At 33.9% G+C, this 25,371-nt stretch overlaps 3 protein-coding genes across 3 annotated transcripts; 1 reads left to right on the forward strand and 2 right to left on the reverse strand.

Annotated features, from left to right (window-relative positions):
• Window positions 1–379: 379 nt before the first annotated feature.
• On the reverse strand, window positions 380–8,563 carry LOC134268715 (uncharacterized; the record flags this gene model as incomplete). The annotated part of the gene is made up of 5 exons (XM_062750958.1): window positions 8,474–8,563; window positions 7,477–7,703; window positions 6,487–6,640; window positions 5,826–5,908; window positions 380–602 (listed from the first exon to the last, which is right to left on the reverse strand). Coding segments are annotated over exons 1-5 (715 nt in total), but the record flags the coding sequence as incomplete, so codon positions are not given.
• Window positions 8,564–8,792: 229 nt separating this feature from the next.
• Window positions 8,793–22,696, forward strand: LOC134268713 (uncharacterized). The gene is made up of 9 exons (XM_062750956.1): window positions 8,793–8,854; window positions 9,840–10,854; window positions 12,471–12,574; window positions 13,406–13,538; window positions 14,525–14,606; window positions 16,097–16,187; window positions 17,019–17,167; window positions 18,977–19,121; window positions 19,961–22,696. The coding sequence occupies exons 1-9, from the start codon at window positions 8,838–8,840 to the stop codon at window positions 20,112–20,114; spliced, it is 1,890 nt and encodes a 629-aa protein (XP_062606940.1). The 5' UTR covers window positions 8,793–8,837; the 3' UTR covers window positions 20,115–22,696.
• A 544-nt stretch (window positions 22,697–23,240) lies between these two features.
• LOC134268714 (barrier-to-autointegration factor-like protein) lies at window positions 23,241–25,132 on the reverse strand. Its single transcript, XM_062750957.1, has 2 exons — window positions 24,967–25,132; window positions 23,241–23,393 (listed from the first exon to the last, which is right to left on the reverse strand). The coding sequence occupies exons 1-2, from the start codon at window positions 25,090–25,092 to the stop codon at window positions 23,256–23,258; spliced, it is 264 nt and encodes an 87-aa protein (XP_062606941.1). The 5' UTR covers window positions 25,093–25,132; the 3' UTR covers window positions 23,241–23,255.
• Window positions 25,133–25,371: the final 239 nt, after the last annotated feature.

Genomic DNA, 25,371 nt, shown 5'->3' on the forward strand with positions numbered 1-25,371 from the left:
TGAAACGTAAAAATTAATCAACACCATTCTGACCCGAATTCGCAAAATAAAATCGACGTAAAAATTTCCAGATTTACGGTATATCTTATATTATTACACCTCTACTGTAATTACTCTATAAAAAATTAAAACCATAAAACTGTCTATTTCACCGAGAAGAGACTATTTCCCTCATCTGAAGACTACTCCCTGGAAAATCATAGCTACTCCCTGGGACTACTCCCTCATGAATATTTATTAGTAATTTTAACCAATCAAAGTATTCAGTGGGTGGAGCAGGAGCGTTCAAGGAATATACCTGATTTGAATGTGTTCTTTGGTGGCATTGTAATAATGGTGAATAAAACCACAGCATAACTTATCGTTACACTACCCATACCTGACTTGTAGGTGGTGTGTGGTGGCATTTTGGTGGTGGTGAATACTACTTTACCACCACCACCACCAGTGGTTCCTTTGCCACACTTGGGTGCCTTTGGTAGAGGTGTTACGGTTGATTTAGCACATGTAGAGACAGGTACCACACTGTCTGGTATCAGATTTATCTTCTTGTTAAAGGTACAACCGAGGTTTGGGATACACAACTCTGTCGCCAGCTTCATCTACATAATGAAAGGGAAAAAGAACATCAAGATTCTGGGAAGCAACAAAAGCATACATATTGTAGAAGCAAAATTTTTAGTGGATAAATTTTTTTATTAATTTGTCATCTGAAAAGGTTTAGTAGGCATCACTGTATACAAAGTGCTAATCGAAAATCTACTTGATTTGGATCACTTGCTATATTGCTTTGGGTACTCTGATGCATTATGGGTAAAAAAAAATTCTGCGGGCAAAATATAGGTAAAAGTAACTTTAAGAAATTAGGAAACTTATCAAACCTTTATAGAATCAATGTTAATTGATTTGAGAAAATTTTTCAAGTGAAACATATTAGAAATTCGATACCGTTCTCATTTACTTTGTTAAAATGGGATTTTCGCTCATTTTGAATTATTTCAATTGTTCTTAATATTTTCAAACTATATTCTGTTGTAAAAGTAATTGTATCTAAGTTTTCGCCTCAATTCACACACGAAACATCATCTGATTTCTATAAATTACGCTTTTTAGAGAAATTTAGCTATTCTTGTTTTGAGTGAATGCTATACTATGTTTGCAGCACATTTTTGCGATGGCTATACTTTTTTCAGATCCTTTTTGTGATTTGCATGAAATTAAGATTTATTGTTTTTTGATAAAATTATCGCGATTTAAACAGTTTTGAAAAAAATATTGGCATTTATTATCACAAGAGAAACATTTATCAGTCGAGAGAAGTTAAACAGAAATAAATAATTATAGAAATTGAGGAAATGCACTATCATTGCTCGTGTTTGTGCGATACTTGATTTGCGTTTCGTCGTGATTGATTCAGAAATGCTATGTTTGATTTGAGTAGAATACTTCTTGAAGAATAAAGGCGTATATATAGGGGGAGTATAATGCAAAGACACTGTCTCAATTTTTTGTCATTAAATAACTCAATGATAAATACACGTAACATATTTTCACTTATGTTTTAAAGGTATGTAAAACGGATAAAAAGGGCTTCACAAACTAATCTAACTTTTTCCAAAGCTTATGATAGGCGTAAGACTGAATGCGCTAACCACGATGCTCCGGTGTCACCTTGATGTTTGTGTGTCAGTTTGCTCTAAAGAAAGGATTTTTTTGAGACAAGTAATGTTTTTCAACTTATCACTTAATTTATCTTAGGTCGATTTATTTTTTTTTTGGGGGGGGGGGGGGGGGGGGGCTTACTTCTTTCACCCAACTGTTTTGTTTTTATACTAAATTTGATTACGAAACGCTCCGTTTACTTGATCAATACATATGGCTCACAGCGGATGTGATCAATCAACAAGGAATGTCTACTCCTCTTAGGCACCTGAAACTTTTCCGTCATAGAGCGGGTGATTGTCCTCGCCATATACACTTTTTTCTCTCTTTTATAAATCTATGATAAAGAGATTATAATAAAGCTTTTGTAATATTTCACCTATTTTCACACTATCATCAGACATCAGAACTAAAAACTAAAAATCTGAAACAGAATCTATGAAGATAAAAGTTAAACTAGTGCTAATTGTAACGGGAACCGTTACAGATGTTCCCCAAACGCTCCCAAACGCCCATTTGGTGCCATATTCCCTGTAAGCTTCATTAAATAAACAAACTCTGTGCATTTTTGACTTTAACAACGTTTTCTCAGAAGGATACCAATTATATTCAAATTTTAGCATTGCACCCGTGCGCATGTGAATGCATGTGCGTTATGATCATATCATCTTGTCTACATATCTATTTATTTTATATACAGTATATTAAAGCATTCAGTCCAAAAGTATGAAAAATCACTCTTTCAAGTGTATTTTTCATTTCACTCATTCCAAATGCACGCACGTGCGTGCACGTGCATGATGACCATACCTTGTTGTATGAGTCCCTTATATCTATCTATATTCTAAATCCCATCCTGTTTGGTTGAAAAACAAGGGAGTTATAGCCATTTCAAGTTTAAGCCAATCAGATTGCAGCACACGTGCAAGCGCATGATTTCATGATTTTTTTCTATATCTTATTGTAGGATATCCTAATGCATGATTATGTTTTAAATTTCAAAGCATTTCGTCAAAAAACAAAGGAGATATAGCCATTTAAAGTTTCAGCCAATCAGATTGCAGCACGCGGGCATGCGCATGCTTTCATGAAAATTCTTATATATCATGCTGTAGATCTTCATAATGTAGTTCTATGTTCAAAATTTCAAAGGATTATGACAAGAAACAAGAGAGATATTGAGACTTTAGTTTCAGCCAATCAGAGCGAAGCGCACGTGCATGCGCGTGAGATCTTACTTTTTTGACCATGTCATTTTGTCTATGCTTCTAATATATACTTATAATATGAGTTTCAAAGCATTTCATAAATAATTTAAATAGTTACGTCTGTATCAATTATATTGGACATTTCTCGTGTTGCACGTGCGAGCTCTTGCAAGCACATGTGCATGCACATGCTTTCATGATAAATCTTATATTACAGGCTGTAGACCTCCCTAATGTATGACTATGTTCAAAATTTCAAAGGATTTTATCAAAAAACAAAAAAAGATATTGAAACTTTAGTTTCAGCCAATCAGAGCGAAGCGCACGTGCATGCGCGTGCGATCTTGCAATTTTGACAATGTCATCTTGTGCATACTACTAATATATCCTTACATTGTAAGTTTCAAAACATTTCGTCACAAAATAGAAAAGTTACGGTTATATCCATTATATATTGGTCATGTTAAGTTTTGCACGTGCGCGCTCTTGCAAGCACGTGCGCGCAAAATGACCTTGATTCCGCAAATCTACATAACATGCCTACTAACCTAAAAAGGTTTCACCTAAGTCGGATGTGTAGTTTACAAGATCATTCGTGGACAAAATTTTCCCAGGAAGAAAAATAATAATAATAAGAATAATAATAATAAGAAACAGAGTAAAAACAATATGTTCCCCAACTTCGTTTGGGGAACATAATTAAAATTTAGCATTACTCAGTATATCCCCATATACAGATCCAGAAAAGCGGATATAGGTCAGGGAATCAAAACCTGATAAATTTTACAAATTCACTTAAATTTAAGAATATTGAAGTAACCATATCAAAATAACTTTGCCACCCTCCCCAAGAAACACAAACTCTTAACAGTCAGTCTACGATAAAAGAATTATAGTTACGGAAGTTAATTGATTTGCACGGATATGCCATGATTTCTATGAAAAAAGATCCATGCATTTCTTTGAGAAATGCGGTAACCGTTTGTTTTCTTTTTATTACATAAAAACATTTTAAATATTCCATGCAATCTCTTCTTAACGCTTATTTGGCTGAATTAAAATTAGTAAATGAACGAAGCGGCATTAAGATTTGAAGTTGAATGCATTTTAATCATAAATTTCTTATCCAAATTTTGAATGCATAAATATACCACTAAATATTTACAAAACCATGTGTATATGTAAAGTCTAAGAGCTGAAATCGATCTTTAAAATTGTTTAAAATTTTACAATTATAGTACATGTAAATTGGTGAGCGACATTAAAATTCTTAATTTGGTATGTTTTGTTGATGAATGACTGTCATCAGTTCATAGGAAAAATGAGAATATATATGGAAGAATGTAACTTGTCCACAAATTAAGTCGACCCCATCCGCAACCATAAAGTAGGGTTTTTGTGTAAGAATCTTTTAGTGTTATGGACAACAATGTAACCCCCTCCCGTTTCCAAAAGAAATTTATGCTGGAGGCATCCTTTATTCCGGAATGAAAAAATGGAACTAAACATATAAATTAACGAAATAAAAACGTCATTACAGTTGTTTCCATTAGAAATTAATAAAGATACTTTCACGAAAGGTTCAAAATGTTATTAAGTAGGGTTATAATTTTTTTTATTTAAAAAGAAAAATAAGTAACGTCAGGTACCTGTGTGTTTGTACTCTCCTTCGTACCTAAGTAACTTACCAAGAGGCCACGCTACTTTTTCTTTATTTTATATAAATACATACCCCGTATGTTTCACACTCACTGACTGAGCATAAAACGCTCAAGGTGAGCATATGACACATGGACCTCCTATGGACTGGGCCATTGTTGAAATGTAAGAGGAGTTTGGGGAAGAAAATATTGTACAGTACTGTTGTAAACAAAAATTAACGTCAATAAATTATTTTACTAATTGCACTAGGCCTAAATGCTATATGTATACTCGAAAAAAGTATAGCTGTCATGCCAACAAAGATAGCTTTCTGGATATTTTCTACACAAACCTAGTATAGCTCTGGAAAAGTTGGGTAGGTGCAAATTTGATGCAATTGTCAAGTTATAAAGAAGACCTTGTAGTCAAATTTGATAGCTTACCTTTGATAAAGATTCATTTTAAACATTACTATAAATATTTTATTGAAATAATGTCAACAGTCCATTCCAGTGGATGATCAGTCAAAAATGACCATTAGATGCGTGAAAAATGCTTGCTACCAATGTTTATGGAGGGGTATATGAAACAAAAATATGATAATCTTTAAATATACCAAGAAGAAGTCTCATATTGTTTGAAGAAGTTTTATTATCAGTAAGAAAACGTATATAAAAACACTTTTTTTGTCTTAATGTGCAGAGAGAAACTTCGAATGATCCAAACAAATATAGCTAGTGATCCAAATCAAGTAGATTTTCGATTAGCACTTTGTATACAGTGGGCATTTAATTTCGTTGTTTGGAAAGTAATCCTATTCAACATATTCAATATATAGCTTTATAAAAATTTGGTTTTGGGTTTAATTTCATTGATAATGCTCACCAATGAAATAAACAAACTTTAATCCCTAATGAAAATTTTTGCTTATACAGTAATCCTTTCCATGTCATGGGGCTCTTAGGCATTACTGTGAAATGACTTTTTTTTTCGGGGGGGGGGGGGGGGGGGGGGGGGGGGGAGAGGATGTTTGATGAGACAGGTTTTAAATTTGGGGGGATGTTTGTTGAGGCAGGTTTTAATTTTTTTTTTTTTTTTGGGGGGGGGGGGGTATGAAGAGACCAAAAACTTAATGTTTACCATATATTGCCAAAATTGACATACTACGTCTTCATGCTTCAAAAAAAGGGGGAAGGGGTTCCTTTTAAATAAGAAGTTGAGGAAAAATACCAAAATAACATGGAGGTTTCTGGAACTCAAAGGCAAGGAAAAACCTTAAGTTAGTAAACTGTTCTGATGTTGGCAGATACTCACTCCAATTCTTACAGCTGTGGCATTAAGCTTCACCAGGGTGAACTCCAGGTACTCATGGAGGGGAATCCCAGAAAGACTGAAATCTGTAAAAGATTCAATTACAGAAAAATTCAAGTTTATAAGTAGAATATGACCTTGAGAAAGAAACACAGACACTTGGCATATAGGTCTCTCTTTTTCCTTTTTTTTCAAATCAAGGATCACCACTTTTTTCCCTATTCCTCTTTTCTCATTTATTCATCATGTTTTCAATGATGTCCCCATTTTGTCTTTAAAACATGTTTTAATTTTTTTCCCCATTGTTCACAAAAAAGGGAAAAGTAGGAGAAGAGATGGGGGACTCTATAACCAAAGTGCCTGTGGAAAGAAATACTGAGACAGATTTACAAAGTTTGAATAAAAATACTGCATATAAGAACAATAATCAGGTAACTTTTGACAAAGCCTTTGAGTACTGGAAGAATCTGCATGCTTATGATTTTTTTTAATTCTCTCTTCTCTCTATCTCTCTTTCTCTATCCTTTCTCTTCTCTCTCTACTCTCATAAAAAATTTACAGAAAATGTATATATGTATTGTAAAGCTATGTATTAAAATCTGTGAATTAAAAAAGATTTACAAAGATTTGTTTTTAGGGGGAAAAAAATACGGAAAATCCTCACTCTGGTTCTTGATGGTCAAAGGGAATTGCGAGTTGTGTGTGACTCGCTGGGCGAAGTTAAAGTTGAATTTATCCACGCTGATGCTAACATCCATACTGATAGGATTATCACAGTGGTTCAGGATCATGTTCAAACAATACTGAAAGGTTCCTGTCTGTAAAGGCAAGTAGTCAGAAATATAATTATAATACATTCTTATATTCAATGTCAAGGAATGGTCCCTGTATATTCTCTATATACATGTAGAGAAATATTAAGATAATTAATATATCTTCCTTCGAAAAATATGATACACTGTATACATTCCTCTAACTAACCAATGCATTAGTGAACCTTTCCTCTAACTTTCCATTGCATAGCTGAACCTTTTCTCTAATAATATATGCATTGTTGAACCTTCCCTTTAACTTACCAATGCATTGTTGAACCCCCTTCCTCTAACTTACCAATGCATTGTTGAACCTTTCCTCTTACTTACCAAAGCATTGTTGAACCTTCCCTTTAACTTACCAATGCATTGTTGAACCTTCCCTTTAACTTACCAATGCATTGTTGAACCTTTCCTCTGACTTACCAATGCATTGTTGAACCTTCCCTTTAACTTACCAATGCATTGTTGAACCTTTCCTCTGACTTACCAATGCATTGTTGAACCTTCCCTTTAACTTACCAATGCATTGTTGAACCTTCCCTTTAACTTACCAATGCATTGTTGAACCTTTCCTCTGACTTACCAATGCATTGTTGAACCTTCCCTTTAACTTACCAATGCATTGTTGAACCTTTCCTCTGACTTACCAATGCATTGTTGAACCTTCCCTTTAACTTACCAATGCATTGTTGAACCTTTCCTCTGACTTACCAATGCATTGTTGAACCTTCCCTTTAACTTACCAATGCATTGTTGAACCTTCCCTTTAACTTACCAATGCATTGTTGAACCTTTCCTCTGACTTACCAATGCATTGTTGAACCTTTACTCTAACTTACCAATGCATTGCTGAACCTTCCTTCACAGTCCAACTGTTCACACTTCTCTGGGTGGAATTTACACATAAACATCACCCCCCTGTCTCTCACAGACTGTCCCCCACCCCCACGATTAAAGGTGTCCACATATGACTTCCACATGGGACAGGCAAGATCAGGGGCTCTAGTTGTTGTTGTTGGTGCTGTTGTTGTTGTGGTTGGATTAGCTAATGTTGATGAGGCTAAGCCTGTAACAAATAACAAATACAGTGAGATCAATGGCAGCTGTTTGGGTTAATACTGCTAATGTTCTACAGCAAATTATCTAAATCTTGATAAGGCCAGGCCAACAACATAATGGGAATTTGGTATCTGGAAATCTGTTATCTCACATACCATGGACATGAGGGATACATACCAAGCATAAGAGAGGCTCAAACATGTCAAAATGAACATGTTCAATGGCATTTATTCAAAGTCTAGCATTTTATAGTCCTATAAAGAATTCTCAGAAGCAAACTAAATGATTAATGATAAGCCGATATCCACGGCCCAAACCATTACACTTGTTTTCTCTGGGACATTTTGGGAGTTTAATCTTAATTACATTGAGTTTGTAGTAACAAAGTTTATATGATAGGTTCCTGTTGATACATACAGATTCTAAAACCATTAAGAAGATGAGCTTATAAGAGCTGTTTAATTAAATTATATACTTTTGTAAAGCGTTAATTGTTTCAGGAACTATGGAGCTCAAGTCAAATTTGTTTATCACATGCACTAACTAACAGGTATGAAAAGGTGTACGACATAAGCCTAAAATCGATAAATCTTAAACAGTCATGAGTGGAAAAATATCAATAATCATATTATTTTGAGCAAAGTGCACGTGTACTAAAATTATGCAAATAGGGCCACATCATGTTTACCCGTTCTACCACTTTGAAAATAGGATATGTTACAACTGTCTCTGTTAAGGATTTTATAGACAGTGTTAATGAAAATCTACACGCATTACCTAGCACAAGATAGAAGAGTGTCAACATATTTTTCTTCCGTATTTCTGAGGACTTGTTTTCGTTTCAGTGACTGCTTGTTTTCATGCTCCGCAGAGAATTGATATTTTCTACTGATTAGCTATTATTATAATATTATGAATCCATTAATTTATTCATCAATTCTAATTTTAAATAGCAAATACGTTTAAAATTTAGATAACTAGAATGGGCATTTTTTCACTTCACCAAATTACCAGCAGATGGTTCAGTATATGGGAAGTTATTTTTATCCAATGAAATTGCTCTTTGTGTGTGTCTCCGTACTTATGACGAAAGATGACAGAAGAACTTCAAGAAGGCACCGTTGGTGAACGGGAAACGAAGATGGATCTAGTTCAAAGGTAAAGATCATTTTCCCCGAACCTTGGATGATAAATGATACATAATAAACACTTACATTTAATTCGTTTTAATCAACAAATGTGTGTAAGTGACGTCTAAACGTTTGCAATGTACAGATGAACAGCTGATTGAAGTTGGTCGAGTTGTTTATGCAAATTACTTTATTCTTGTCATGTCCAACATTTAAGTTGAAACTGGAGGTGCCTGTCATTGTTTAGACAGTGATTGGGTTAAAATGTTGTGAGCGTCATATCGGTTACAATTGTTAATTGAGAGGGAGTCGTTTTTTTTTTTAATATTATACTGGAGTATTTTTACATGATTAAGTCGTGAATTTATTGTAATATTTGACATAGGCCTAAAACACAGGGTCTGGTTCTTAAAAATAATATTGTAAGGTGTGACCGTTAGGGCGAGCATAGTTAGAATAATCTAACTGTGTCTCGGTACAGGCCCTCACCACAGTTAGAATACGTCCCATATACTTGCAATGTAGCAAATCGGAGCGGATCCGCTCCGAAACGATTTTGAAGAATATAAAATGATTTGCACTGGGAATAACTACGAAAATCATCAAAACAAACCTTCTTGAGATTGCTTATATGCCTTTTATCCCCAAAAATAATCCATATGAATACGAAAATCCAATTAATTTTCTCAACGTTTTTCTCGAGATTCAAATTACCTGCCATGTTTACATTCAGAACTCTCTAGATTGTTCCAAGTAAATGCACTATGCGAGTTATCGCCCATGTTTCTTTCTGCTACATTACGAATACACGGAACGAATTCTATCGTTAAACCGGGTCCGTAGGACAATATCATTTTAACGATAGAACATTCTATCTAGGGTGAGCACAGTATGTTGTACCATCAAAATCACAGTTGATTTAGTCAGTGCATCACGAACCCGATCGTAATGGGCATTACATATTGAAAAGACATTAAAAAATGATTAAATATTTTGATTTCTTCTATTTTCAGGCCCTGCAGTGTTGATGACTCCTTTGAATTCATAGACTTCCCAGAAACGAAGAACAAAACCAAAGACCCCACCCAGGGGCCCCAACCTGAAAACTGTGTCAACTGTGTCGCATCAAACCTAGGTTCTGTAAATATCTCTAGTCAAAATACCACAGACAGCATCTCAAAAGACAGTTGTGAAAAATGTGAAATTTCTAGTCAGCCCAGTAATGTGCCAACATCAGAGAAGTCTGAAATAACAAAGCAAGACAGTGCATCATCTTCATCATGTTCTTGTAACCAATCATCATGCTCATGCCAAAACCAAAATTCAAAGACCCAATCACCTTCCTCGTCACAAGAAAGTGAGAATGAAGGGGATCAATCAGAGTGCTTGTGTTCAGACAATGAAACCAGAGGGAGGCTAGGTTCCTATACAGCCAAAAAACCATATTTTCTCAGAGTGAACTCTAAAGCCATCCCCTTTGATGATAACGAGTCACTCCCAACTCCAGTCAAGAGAAGAGGTGATCCGTTATCTCGAGAGATATTTGAGAAACTCTTTGACCAAGACGGTAGACTCGTAGACGAACATGCTTTCAGGAAATGCATATTCATGGGTGGAGTGGAACCAGACCTCCGGAAAAAAGCCTGGCAGTTTCTCTTTGGTCTCTACCCCTGTACTTCGACATCAAGGGAGCGGGAAGAATTACTCTTAGACTACATCATGAAGTATCATGAAATGAAGTCACGCTGGAAGACCATGTTGGTTCTGAATGCCCACCCAGGGGCTACACTGCTACAACAGGGGCTGGTGGCCAGGTACCAAATCGAAGATCAAAATAACACGATTAGGAGCCCAGACCACAGCCCTGGGGATCATATCTCAGAGTTTGAGATGATGGAGAAGATGTTAATGGACGGGAAATTTAAGGCCGAAAAACCAGACTTCAAGGTCCTGTCCAGAAATTTCGACATTGACGTGTCGTCCCCCGAGATGCAACAGAAAATCGACTTTATGAAAATTCAGGCTCAGGTATACAGTCAGTGTATTTGCAATTTGTAATGTTATTTGGGATTTTTTATGCTTCTTTTGAGTGAATTTTTTGTTCAGATAGGTAGTGTGTCCTGAAGAAAATTCATTAAAAAAATTATTGTATGAAAATAGTTGTGATGGTTATAATGGTTAAGTGTTTTTTTTAATTTGCTTAATTAATGAAATATTTAAGATACATTTGATATGATTTTTAATTAATTGTACAGTCATGTTATAAAGAACACAATGCCTATACACTCTTGTGTACTTCAATTAATATATTGCCCCTCTTGAGAAGTTTTATTCTTTTAACTTAACAAAAAATTTCAAACATAACAGATATGATTAAAATTGTGTACGCACCATCACTTCCTTTTTTTTCAAGTACATTTTATTGTGTTCAAAAGAAGTTGTTAATATATATTTTAAGCATTTCCTTAATTTATAAAGGAAACTCTTTAAATTGTATGATTTTAATCATGCTAATTGAGCCTGCATGTTTCCAATTTATAATTTTAGTATAAACCACTTAAACCAGCAATTTTAGTCTCATTAGATAACATACCTCAAAGAAAGCGTCACACAATGAACAAATCATGAACTGTTAATTAATACATCTTTGCCCCTTTTTGCCTAATAAAACAAAACCACTGAATGGTTGATAAAGTGTAAAGACAGTATGTTTGCATCCTTTATTCTGTTTTCTTAAGAAAGACGTTCTTGCTTGCGCATGATACTGCGTGAACAATGCATGCAATGTTTCATTTTTAACATTATGGGAATTGTGCATTTATTTTGACAAGAAAGTCTTTGTCATATAATAATGAGCATGTTTAGTATAAAACTATAGGTAATTATTACTAGATTGCTATATCTTCATGATCATGTAGGCTAGCTGGAATCTGGAACAATTGTTTGTATTTCTAAGAATCTTAGATTTATAAATGGTATTGTTTCTTTCTAAAAGATAATTCTCAATTTTTTTTCAACATGTTCAATATGTAATCTGAAATTTGTAGATTTTTTTTAACCTGCTCTAGATAGATAGATAGGCACTTATTTATTATTTGCTGCTCTCCGAAGATTTTTATTGAAAAAGCTAGACTACTTAATACTTATATGCTCAGAAATCACTGCTATTTAAGTTTATAAGCACAATTTTGAAATATATTTATCATGCACATGTAACTTATTTTTGTAAGTAAATTGGTCAAAAAATTTTTAGAACAATGAGCTTTTGGTAGATACCTTTTTCATGGGGATACAGCATACAGTAGGGTCAAATTCAGGGACATAACATCATTTTGAAAGGGGATTGGGAGCCAGAGCAAAGATATTCAACTTACCGAAATCCAACTTTTTCAGTACTAAATTTATTGCCCCCTTACCCTGGGCCCCCACCCCTTCAATGCTATGTGTCTAGAACATGATTATATAACGGTAACACACCATCTTCGCTAGCCAAGGGTTTTCGGTCCACTCCGCTCCCCATTATGGGGAGCAGAGTGGACGGAAAACCCTTGGCTAGTAGTGAAGATGATAATGAACAGAAATAACACAATTTTTTAATTTTGTCATGTCTATTGAAAATTTATCCACCCTACTGTATTTTGTAGGTATATGTGAATAGACAGAAGATAAGTGTGAAGAATTTGTTGGACCATCTCCGTGTTATTGACAAAGACGTCCCGCGGACCGATAGAGACTTAGAATACTTCAAGTCAGTATTTCAGTTAAACAGAAAAATTACTTATTTACTGTAGAAGCACAAGTTTTTGTGGGGATAAAATTTCATTTATTTGTCATCATAAATAGTTTTGTAAGCATGTAATTTCGTTGTTTTGAAAGTAATCCTATTCAATAAATAATCATGTAAAATTTCATGTGGGATTTAATTTCGTTGATAATTGTTAACAATGAAATAAATGAAATTAAATCCCCCTTGAATATTTGTGCTTTTACAGTAATTCAATTCCCATGGACAAATAGATACCTGGTATACTTCAAGTCAGTAAACCAGTAGATGGTACAATTTTAGAATTAAGGCCATCATATAAAATATTTTAAATTTGCTTGAAATATGCCCACATATTTTTTAAAAACTGAATTAATTTACCTCATAATAAGAGAAACTTAGTAGAATAACTTCAAGTCTGTATTTTATCATAAGGAAAAATTCATTAATTTAATAATTAATTCCTGCATATAGATGTATACTTCAAGTCAGTATTTGAATAAAGTGGAAGAATTGATTCAAATTTCAGAATTATTGCAAAAATGATTCTTATCGATTTCCCTCTATGAATATTCTGTACCAAAATAAAACCAAGTGGTATAAGGGCAATTTCAAGCATTTAACACAGAGAATTCAACCTATACAATATGTTTTCATTATGAATTATTTCAAATATAAAATAACCATCTTACTAGGATTCTGAAGGAAAAAAAAGGTCATATGATATTGAGCATGTTGAGAGTATGTAAAATGTATCTTTTTGATATTTATTTGATATTTATTTGTATTCACTTTTTCCTTTGATTACTGTAACAGAGGAACAATGAATCCAAACTTGACAGTATTACGCAACATCCTGTTAACCTTTGTGGCGTTCCATCCACAAATCGGGTATGCTCAGGGGATGAACGATATTCTGGCCCAGTTTCTGGTCGTCTTTGACTCGGAGGTTTGTAACGTGTATTTTTTTCTCAACTTTTTTTTTTCATCTTGCACAACATGTGCACCCCTTCTGATTTCTTTGAATTCTGTAAAGAACTTTATTTGGTTATAACCAATATTTGCCCCCCAAATGAAACTTTGATGGAGATATATTTAATTAAGTTCTTAAACAGGGGAGAATATGCTGACTTCAAAGTACTGAATATTTTCATAAGTAATGACATCATAGCTAGTAATTACGTCACAAACATGACGTAAATTTCAGTTTTTCATGAATTCTACAGAAAAAATGTACATATTTCGTCGATTTTTTGAGTAAAAGTCACCGAGCGCATGTGTGTTCAGGATCGATATTTTGATATAATGTGTAGAATGATAATATCAATGAAATATGTAAATATTGTTCCTGAACAAACTTGCGCTCTATAAATTCTAAAGCTAAAACTGTTGAAATTTTGTCCATTTTGTCCTCTTTCTGAAAAAGGATATAAAATCGGACTAGTTTGTGACGTCATAAAAACAAAAATTGTGAATTAACTGCTTTGAAACTATAATATGTTCTGTTTATTTATATTTCTCATACAATTTATTGAATTCAGCGCATTTCAGGAAGTTTTCAAAATTTGACTTTTGTGGGGGCAAATATATGCAATATACCGCATATAGTTCTTTTCTTTTTTTGATGGGGTCATAATTTGGCAGGATCAAAATTTTCATTCAATCTGTCAGCAGAAAACTATAGGCCTCTTCATATCAAATAATGAATACACTTAAACATTTAAAGTATGTTACAAGTTCTTCTTATCTGTTATAGAGAGATTTTTATTGGAAGTAAAAAATGCTGAGAAAAAAAAATGTCGAACTGAAGACTTAAGATTGTGGAGGCTTCAAAATACCTGTGACATGTGAAATGTATAGTAATAATCAAAGTACTTGAAATGCAATGATATAGTTACCAGAATTTAAGGTATACTTTCATTTGTACTATTTTAGGTGGAGGCCTATTGGTGCTTTACAAATTACCTACAGAAAATTCAGCATGAGTTTACAGAGGAAGGAATGGTCAGCAAAATAGGTAAATTACTCTGTTGTGATAGGGAAGTTTACAAGATGGGTGTGAAGAATCTACATCTTTATGTAAACATTCCACTGTATACTGAAGTCTTTGATATTAGATGTTTTCTATTCAGCATTATCATGATTATGATTTAGAAAATGATAAGGGTTTATATCTCATACGTGTTGGAGATACAGCCCATTAGATAACCTTATGCTTTAACCACGGGTAGATGCTTTATCAATAGTACTTCCAGTTTTGACACGATCCCTCGCTTCAAGATTTTATTTTATTGAAATTTTTATTTGTGAAAATGATTGCCCTAATAAAATGAATTATAAAGGGTGAAGGTTTGTTAACAGCAAGCAAGAAAAAGACTCGTATATGTCAAAGAAGTGTCTTATTTTATCAAGGAGCTTGTATTGGCTACTTCAAGACAGATGTTATCCCCCCCCCCCCCTTTTAATCATTTTTGGAGAAAGTCAAGCTAGCCTAGCAGTTGTTGTTATAACATTCCTTTAACATCTTCAATAATACTTTGAATTCTTATATTATACTACGTATGCCTACCTAGTAATGTAGGTGTAACTTACCATGAATCAACAATGAATCGCCTAGACTTGCCTAACACATTTTGTACTGCCATCGTACAGAGTTAATTTTCAGGATCCCATAGTCCTTACAACTTTAAGTCAGAAGTTCGTTTGATGTAAAGATCCAGCAATTGACACATAATGTTTTCAAAGACGCAGATAGCAAAAATTCTAGATTTTAAACAGGATCTACTTTCTTTCGAGGCATTTCAACATCAACCCTACTATGTCATCAAGTTATACGTCATCAATTTGAATTAGCAATCATTCATGTAGTGTTGCAGGGGAAGTCTCAAAGTTTTGTTAAAACGAAAGTCGCATGAGATAAATAGAACATCTGTAATTGTGTGATTTGATATTGGCTTTATCCAACTCGTTGAAATAGTGTATATTCGCTCGGCAAGCCTTGCAAATATATACACAATTTCAACTCATTGGATAAAGCCAATATCAAATCACACAATATAGATATGCTCTATATATATCATGAATATGACACTTGTGTTTGCTACAGCCTTACTTTATCTAGGGTGACAGCTATTTCCTATAACTCATACTGATAGTAAAAAAAAACATCACTTTGTAAAGTTCTAATTGAAACCATGCCTAATGCTTTCATGAATGATCAAATATCAGTAACTAGTTAGTATTAAATGCTATATTATTCTTGATGTGTGATTGGTCTCTTGAAGAGTTGTGTGTATTACTCTTACAAGAGATGGATCCTGCTCTGTTAGAGCATCTGTGATTGGTCATTATTATTAAATGCTATATTTATTCTTGACTTGTGATTAGTCTGCTGTAGAGTTGGTTGTATTACTCCTGCAGGAGATGGATCCTGCTCTGTTACAGCATCTGTGATTGGTCAATATTAAATGCTATATTTATTCTTGACTTTTGATTGGTCTGTTGTAGAGTTGGTTGTATTACTCCTACAAGAGATGGATCCTGCTTTATTAGAGCATCTGAAGGCGAATGATCTCGGGGACCTGCTCTTCTGCCACAGGTTAACATAATTATGATTGTACATGTTTTAAGGTTACAGTCACATAGCCAAGACAGTGTAGGACATTTAAGGTGCAGGGCAATACACACATGAATTACAGATACCGTAAAATCCCTATTAACCGCCCCGGGCGCATAGAAGATTGTAAAATGGGGGCGTTTATTTTAGTATTCTATTTATAATATTTAATGTCATATATTAACTGAAAAAAATCTTCGAAAAAAGAAAGAAAATCAAAGAACGACTTAAATAATGTTTAACTTTACTTTAAGCGAAGATAATCAGCCCAAATTAAGCTAAATGATTCATTTTCCACCGAGAAATTGGATTATAGACAGGTTTCATTTTCAGTTTCTTCAAATTTTGGCAAACTTACTAACACGATTCTAGATGATTATAATCACTGTACAGGGGGCCCTTATTTCCTGACAATTGAAAAACACCTAAGGGGGTGCTTATAGTGGCAAGGGCGGTTAATAGGGATTAAATGGTAAGCCATTCTCAAAAAGTTATCATGTTGCTGTTAGACCCCTAAGAAAAATCTTTTGGGGGGGGGGGGCTCTCATTGAAAGCACCAATCAGACTGAAAAACAGATAAAAACAAGGCATATTTTACAAAATAAAATCCATAAATTATTGGTTAAAAACTATAGGTGTGGATGAAATACATCAATTACTGCAGATAAAGACAAATAAGTCAATGATCAAAATTCAAGTTTTAATTACTGTAAAATATGCACAGAAAGAAAATTGATGAGCTACAATTTACATAAAATTTTGCAGCACTAATTCAGGTAATAAATGATTGGAGATTTTTCTTACACATTGTAGGTGGCTGTTGCTTGGGTTTAAGCGTGAGTTCAGCTTTATGGAGTCTCTGAGATGCTTTGAGATACTAAGCAGCCATCATCTGGAGCTCACATCAATGGAGGCCGAGAAAACTCGACGACTGGAACTCAAGAAAGAGTTTGAAAGTCAAGGTCAGAGTTCAAGGTTTAGCCGTAGTGTAATAAAGAGGTATTTCTGGAAATGTCACTTTTTGTCACTCTTGGACAATAGTCTTACTGTAGATCACTAAATTTTCGTGACACCTTATTTTCGCGAGATAGTCATTGACTCTTGATTAGCGAGACAAAATTTTCGCAAACTGTGGTCATTGCTTTATATGTTCTTAAGGAATACTATTATACACGAGAATTAAATTTTTGCGAGTACACTGTCTCGCGTAATTACGCGAAAATAAAGTTCTCACGAATAAAAAGTGATTTACAGTACTTATTGTTCATTTAATCTACCATTCTGAAGAAACCATCAGTTACAGTGCTCTAGATATTCACTGGTCAATGATTTTTAGGTCACCTGAGTAAACTCAGGTGACCTATTGCTATCCATTTTCGTCCGGCGTCGTGCGTCGTGTGTTAACATTTGAACATTTTCAGCTTCTTCTCTGCAACCATTGAACCAATTTCAACTAAATTTGGCACAAAGCATCTATGGGTGAAGGGGAACAAAAATTGTGAATTTCATGATCCCTACCCCCCTGGGGCCTGAGGGGTGGGACCAAAACCACTCAAATTAATGCAATCTTTAAAAATCTTCTTCTTTACTCCTGGACATCAAGCAGTCAAACTGTTTGCATGATTGTAATCAGCATTGAGTCCTCTACCAAAATTGTGAAATTCATGGCCCTGGGGTCAGGGGTTCTAGTGCTAGGGCGGGGCTAAATATTAAGTATAGTGAAAATGCATTATTTCTTTGAAAATCTTCTTCTCTGCTCCTGGGTATTAAATAAACCAACGAAGTACATAGTTATGATGAGCAAGAGTGCCTCAACCAATATTGTGAATTTTATGACCCTAGGGTCAAGGGCTCTGGTGTTAGGGGGGGGGGGGGGCTCTATTGATTATATAGTGAAAATACATGAATTCTTTGAAAATCTTCTTCTCTGCTCCTGGGTATTAAATAAACTAACTAAGTGCATAGTTATAATCAGCAAGAGTGCCTCAACCAAAATTGTGAATTTTATGACCCTAGGGTCAAGGGTTCTGGTGTTGGGAGGGGGGGGCTCTATTGATTATATAGTGAAAATACATGAAATCTTTGAAAATTTTCTTCTCTGTCTCTGGGTATGAAGCAGATGAACTACCTATATAGTTATGATGAGTAAGGACCCTAATCTTGCAGAATTGTGAATTTCAAGGCCCCAGGGTCAGTGTTGGGGGGAAGGGGCTATACTTATATACTGAAAATGAATTAATTGTTTGAAATCTGCTCTTTTGTATTTATAAAACATTTATTTATTGTTTGATAGGCAATTTTAAGGGTGCCTTTTTAAAATTTGTGCAATGTGTGGACCTAGGGTCAGGGGTTTTTGTCACAGTGCTAGGAGCACTACTGTTTATTGCTTAATATTACTGATTAGTTGGAATGCATTTTTGTTCCCCTACCCTGTGTATGGGTATTCAGTAACCAAGCTAAGCAACTGCTAAGTGTATTGTTATGATGACCAATGGTGCCTCTTTCAAAATTGTGAATGCCATATAGCATCTGGCTTAAAACATGAATCAAATTCAGTAACTGGAAAGTTGTTGCATAATGCTCAGGTGACCTATAAGGCCCGTGGGCCTCTTGTTCATTATGAAAAAGCTGAAGAATACATGTAACCAAATCTTTTTAGAGCTGTGTTTTTTAAATCTAAATATTTTCTGTCACAAGTCCCGTCTTTGCAGATATTTAAACTGGGATCTTGATAAACTTTCACTTGAATGAGGATTATTTTAACATTAAAGGTGGTGTGTCGAGATCTTCACTTCCCTCTGATGTGGAATTTCAGTACACCTTTGACCTCTTCATGTGTGTGGCCTTACTCCAGGAATGTAGGCCAGAACTGATGGAGTGTACAGATACTGCTGCAGTGTATTCTGTCATTAACAGGTAAAAGATGGAGGTGTTCTGAATGGACATTTTGTTCAGAAGGAAAAGGGTAGAGGTGTTCTGAATAGACAGTCACCATTTACAATACATGTAATTATAGATAGGGATGGAAAGGTTAAAAAATCTTTTTTATAAAGAGGAAGTTCAAATAAAAGGTGGTTACAGATTAGCAACAGGATCTTATCAGGTATTTTAATCACAAAATGCATTAACTTTAAAAAAAAAAAAGGAAAAGGGGAGGGCCGGGGGGATAAAATTTTAACAAGAGCAGGGAAAAAGAGTGGGAATGAAATAGGGAATGAAATAAGGGGGAATTCCCAAGTGTAGAACTGGTTAATTATCTCGAAAATAAACCCAAAAAGAAAAAGAGAAAAAATATTGGAAATGTTAGTTGTATGCTTGTCATAGGCTTAAAGGGCTTTACAATTTGTAGTATGAATTTGTTCTAAACAAGCATATAAGCTTATTTTAAAAAGTAAGAGAGAAAAAAAATATGCTTGTATTGAATATAAAAAAAAATCTTCCCAGATTTAATCACTAGATAAATGTGTTTGAAATCATCATAATTTTCAAAGGTAAAAGAGGTACTATAAAGTCACATATTTTCATGGGGTCAAATTTTCATAGTTTGAGGAAAAACTCTTGGTTGGTGGAGATTTGATTTCATGGATATAGTATAAAGAAATGTTGAGCAGTTTTGAATGTAACATTTTACATTTTGTGGTGGACATGAATTCATCTAGAAAACAAAACAAAAAATGAAAATTACCCCCCCCCCCACAAAAATTTGTGATTTCCCTGTATTTCACGCAAGAATTAATCCATCATTATTTTAACAGTTTGAAGATTAACCTGGATGAGATCCTTCTGAAGTCGGCTGAGCTGTTCTATATGTACTGTAAGAAGAGTGTGGAGGAGAGCTTTCTAATGGTGGAGTCTCCTACAGGCAGCCGAACCCCCACAATTAAACGGAGGGCCAGGTCAGATAGTTAGGAGGCGAGTCAGAGGGCAGAACACGGTGGGCCAGGTCAGATAGTTAGGAGGTGAGGCAGAGGGCGAGGGCAGAACACAGGGCCAGGGCAATCCAAGGGTGAGGGCAGAACTTCGGGGGACAGGGCCTTGATGCACGTCAAGTACCAGCAGAAAGGAAGGGCACAACCTACTCCTGTTCTTAAATTTTCTATTTTAAGATGATCATAAGTATCTGGTACTGTTGAAATTTGAGTGTCTTCAACCTTTTACACACTTCAAGGTTTAAAAACATCAATCTTGTTTTCACTGGTGCATCTTGCTTTAGTGCCAAAACTTATTTATTTATTTTGAGGGTATCTTGGTACTTTTTGGTTTGTTACAATGAATGTCAAAAGGAATAACCTTTTATTATGATGTGTAATTCTTTTTTGGTATTAAGCAGAGTTTATGTCGTTAATTTTTTATTTGGTTGATGACAAAATATTCTGCCAGTGACCAATTGTTATTTGATTTTAAATCAAAGTTTATTTATATATATAATTTTAAGATAATTGTCATAAACATTGTTAAAGGGTTCATAAAAAAGAAACAAATCTATGGTTTTATTAAAGAAAAGCAAAATAATGTCAGAAGTATTTGTATTTCATTTTTTTATTGCATCACTGGTTATTTGTATCATTGTAGAAGTATTTTTTCTGCGTGGTATTAATTTATGTTATGTATATATATGGTCACAAATTTTCCATAGAAATTTGTCCCATCAAAATTTATACACATTTCAGGCATATAAGGAGAGTATTAATATATATGCATAACTTTCTACCAGCAGATTGAACAGAAATATAGATTCCATGGAATTATGACCCCTTGGAAAAATGTACGTCTTCATTATTTAGATTGTTACAATATCTGTCAGTTTTGTATCATAAAACATTTTTTCTGAATTCTGTTGAGGATCAAAGATAATTTTACATTCCATTTTTTCTTAAATGTAGAATAATCTAAGGATGAAAAGAAGATTAAAAATATTATAAATATACATGTATTAGGGATGACATATGAATTATGAACAGAATAATGTGAACCTTTTGAATGTATGGAAACTATATTAGAAACTATTTTGAATTTTTTTCATATTGAAAAAAAAATGCCCAATGTATTATATATCTGTGTTTAGTTAAGTATGTTTAGTTTAGTTAAATTTAAATTTTATGAATTTTCATGCAATTCTTTCTTCTTCTTTTTTTTAATTTGAAGGTAAAAAAATCTTCAAATGTGCTTGTACATTTTTACAGGAATTTTAATTTAAAATTAGGATGTTGAGGTTGCCATATGGAAGTACATATAAAAACTCTCCATCTTTAGTGAACAATGTGCATTCATTCAAAACTATATGTGTTAATATAAACATCTAATAATGTGAAATCACAAATATTTGCAGGGGTTTAATTTTCCTTGATTTCGAGGTTTTAAGAGACCCAGGAATTCGTGTCCACCAGGAAATGTAAAATGTTACATAAATAACTGTTCAACAGTTATTCATCCATGAAATAAAATCCCGAAAACCAAGACTTTTTCCTCAAACCACAAAAACTTGACCCACAGAAATATGTGATTTTACAGTATTTACATGTACACATACATACATTGCGGGTGTGTAAAGAAAGGCAAGTCAAATTTTTCTTGTCGATTATTTCCCTTAGACTGTTGTTATAATTTATGTTATAGTGTTTTGTTTGGTATTTATCTAAAACCATACTTAAAATTGTATTAGCTATTGAATTTGTTGAGTGCATGTATTTATGAAAATGCAGACTAGCAACTTTAAAAACCACCAATAGAACTTATTTGGTAAGTCTTTTATTTTAAAAAAGTATATATCAGTCTAAACATGAAAATCTGAGAGTACATCATATTTGTCTACATTGAATTAACCATTTTAACCATAAGTTAAAAGCTGGCATTACCATTTGGAATGAGTATTGAGCAAAATCGATATAATAATGAATATAGTTGTAACTGTTGCAAAAGAGATGAAGATACTTGCTTCAATTGTGTTTGTGTCTTGCATTTTATTATAAAGAGCATTTAGAATTTGGCAAGATTTTCTGTAAATTGTTAAATTATTAATTTTCTTCAAATTCTGACATACATGTGGTTGCTTCATATGTATCCACAAGTTGATAAGAGCAATTTTTCATCGGTGAACTCAGAGACACTTAACATTTTTTAAAATTATCCTTTCTTTTCATCAATAATAAATTTTCCATACTTTAAAAATAATTATAAGTATGGAGAATTTTTGATTTATGAAGAGAAAAGCTAGAAACGCCATTTGCCTTTGCTTGGACAGGATATTATGTCAAAATTGGTACTTTTGACGTTATATGTAAACATCCTGATTCACATTATTAGATGTTATTTCTGTTTCCCGTGTATAGATGTATATGTTTGTAGCAAATTACAATTGTGCCACTGTCTTTCAATGTGCAGAGATTATTTTGTTTTATTATGAATGAATTTTGTTGATATCTTCATGATGTGTAATGGGTATAATCAGAGATGTTATACATGTCTTTAATTAATAAAGCAATTTTCAGAATAACTTCTGTATAGTGTGCATCATAGTGTGGATTTCTACAAGAAAACTTTTTAGTTTTTGAAATGGTTAAAGTGACAGGTGTTTAGACAGATCAAAGGATGGCTCCCATTTCCCACAAGGGTGCATCATTTGAATGATTAACACTCTATATATACTGAGCAAAATAAGTTTAGCAATTTTAATGCATGTAAGATATTTAATAATACAGTAATACAAAGAAAAAATAGACACAGCACATGTGATGTGAGCTTGTCATCACATAACATAATCAGGCAAAATTGTGTGATGTTTTGTAAGAAATACCGTGAAACTGATCACGGGTATGGGTTTGAAAAGTCGGATTCATTTTCAATATTGTGTAAGAGATTTCACTCTTTCATTTCTTCATTGCCATTAAAGATATTTCTAATCCCACCTCTGATGTTTCGTGGGTCCGAGTTTGTTCTCCCTTTATTTTGTATTGTTTTATGGACTTTAGGATTGAATACTGTTCGTTACCTTCATATCTTTTCTTCTTCGACATAAAGTAAGTTTTAAAATTCAACATCCTTGTAAACTTTTTAATACACAAAATTTTTACACCAGGCATCAAAAGCGTTGAAACAGGCTGTCTGCTGTCCTGCATTTGCTCCGAATCCTTGCACCCATCCCTTGAAACCAGGTGGGTCAATCAGGTATTGTCCCAAAACTTGGGAGGCCTGTAACAATTTTCAAAATTTTAGATACATGTATATTATGTTGAAAATAAAACCTATCACTGTATGATTTACTTGATAGTTTGCATTCAATTAAATGTGTTTGTTATACCTTTAGAAATTTGTTCCTATACAATTCTATGTAAAAAAAAGTCTAACATTTTTAATGTTTTGCTGAGCGGGCATAAAAAAATCGATGTTGGACCGCTCAGTGAGATGTTGGACCGCTCGGAGAGATGTTGGTCAGGACCGCTTACGTCACAGAGTGGGCGGAGCTTAATCTCATTTTCATTCGCTGGTGTTAAACAGTGATAGATCTGATGTTACATCACGGAATTAGGTACAAAATACGTGTAAATATATAAATTATATATAAAATAAAATAAAATGAAAGGTATAACAAAACATTTATTGACAGAGTTCTCGGGCAAAATGCGTTTTGTCGAACCCTCGAACCAAACTGTCTGCCTTCGGCCTAACGGCCTCAGGCAGACAGTTTGGTTCTTGGGTCCGACAAAACGCATGTTGCCCTCGAACTCAGTCAATAAATGTATATTGTTATGTTTTGATGTGAAACTATATTGTTCATTTTAATTCTTTCTTAAAATACACTTGTAACAGGAAGGGAGAAAACGTTTACTAAGAATTTATTAAAATTAAATTTTTAAAGTATTCTATAAAGGCATCATTCCATTAAATTTAACATATATTTTTAAAGCTGCTGTAAAGAGAAAAATAATGTACCTACCTACCGACCCAACTTGTGATTTAAGAGTAGGGTGAGGGGAATTTAACAAAGATATTTTGATGATGGCCTAGAAGTGATATACCAGTAATGGAGTTTTATAAAGAGACTTACTTTTACATTCGATAGCTAACTTTTACATTTTAAGTAATGGAGTTGGTCTATGTATAAATTGTAAAAGTCAGTCGTCGATTGTAAAAGTAAGTCTCTTCATTACCGTCTTCCTTGGAAGACGGTATTGTATAGTTGAAGTTTTTTACAGTCTTCGGACTATGCACTTCCTCCCTTTTGTGATTGGTAGAAATTGCATGATGAGAAAATTTTCAATTATTTCATTGGTTGAAATGCTGTTCAAGGCAAGGGAGATAACTTTCTGATGATCTAATTTTCGTACGACTTAACAATTTTGCAAGATTTCCAATCTTAAAAAAATGACAAAACGAACAGCAAAATCAGCAGTTGTTAATTTTTAATAACATGGCATTTTTTATAGCAATAAATAAAAAGGTCTCTTTAATTTCATTAGAAATAAAATTTGATTTTCATAGCTTGCAGGCTTTACAATTTGTAATTATTCTTTTCCCCTTTCTTGTTTGAAGAAGGGAATGGAATCAGCCGAGGTTTGCCGAAAGTTCTCGGCCAGTCAAAGTTTACGGAGATGACCGAGCGACAACCGTGGTAGAGCTAATGCCAGTAAAAGGCTAATGTAGAAATACAAAATTCAAAAGAATTATACGGCTTGATAGGTGTAGATCAGTTTACCGTTTAAGATTGTTGCTAAAGACGGGAAGCTTTTTTAAAAAGCTCTACTTGTAAAACTCTAATACTCACCGAACCAAAGCCAGCTTCTGTCATTTTTTGTCCTATGACTGGTCCTATACCGGGCGAAGCAGTTACTGGTTTTAACCCCAACGGCCCCTGAATAAAAGCTGCGTGCTTTTGCGATGTTGATGACATTTCCTAACCAATAAAAAATGTATAATTATTGTGATAAAATTAACAATAATGTTTTCCAATGGTGTCTACTTATATACATGTATAGATAGTTTTCGATTGACCAAGAGTTACTTCCCGTTGGCCGCCATACTGGTCCAAATGCTCATATCCCTTCATAGGACACAGACTACCAATTATTTTGCTATACATTCCTTTATACTATAAAAAATGATTTAAAAAATTACACCAGCTCAACTTACCTGAAACTTGGCACAGAGTAAGAAGAATTCAAGTCCAAAA

The sequence above is a fragment of the Saccostrea cucullata genome, unplaced genomic scaffold (assembly GCF_032062105.1).
Source record: "Saccostrea cucullata isolate Sc308-1 unplaced genomic scaffold, CSIRO_AGI_Scuc_v1 ctg9767, whole genome shotgun sequence".
NCBI lineage: Eukaryota > Metazoa > Mollusca > Bivalvia > Ostreida > Ostreidae > Saccostrea > Saccostrea cuccullata.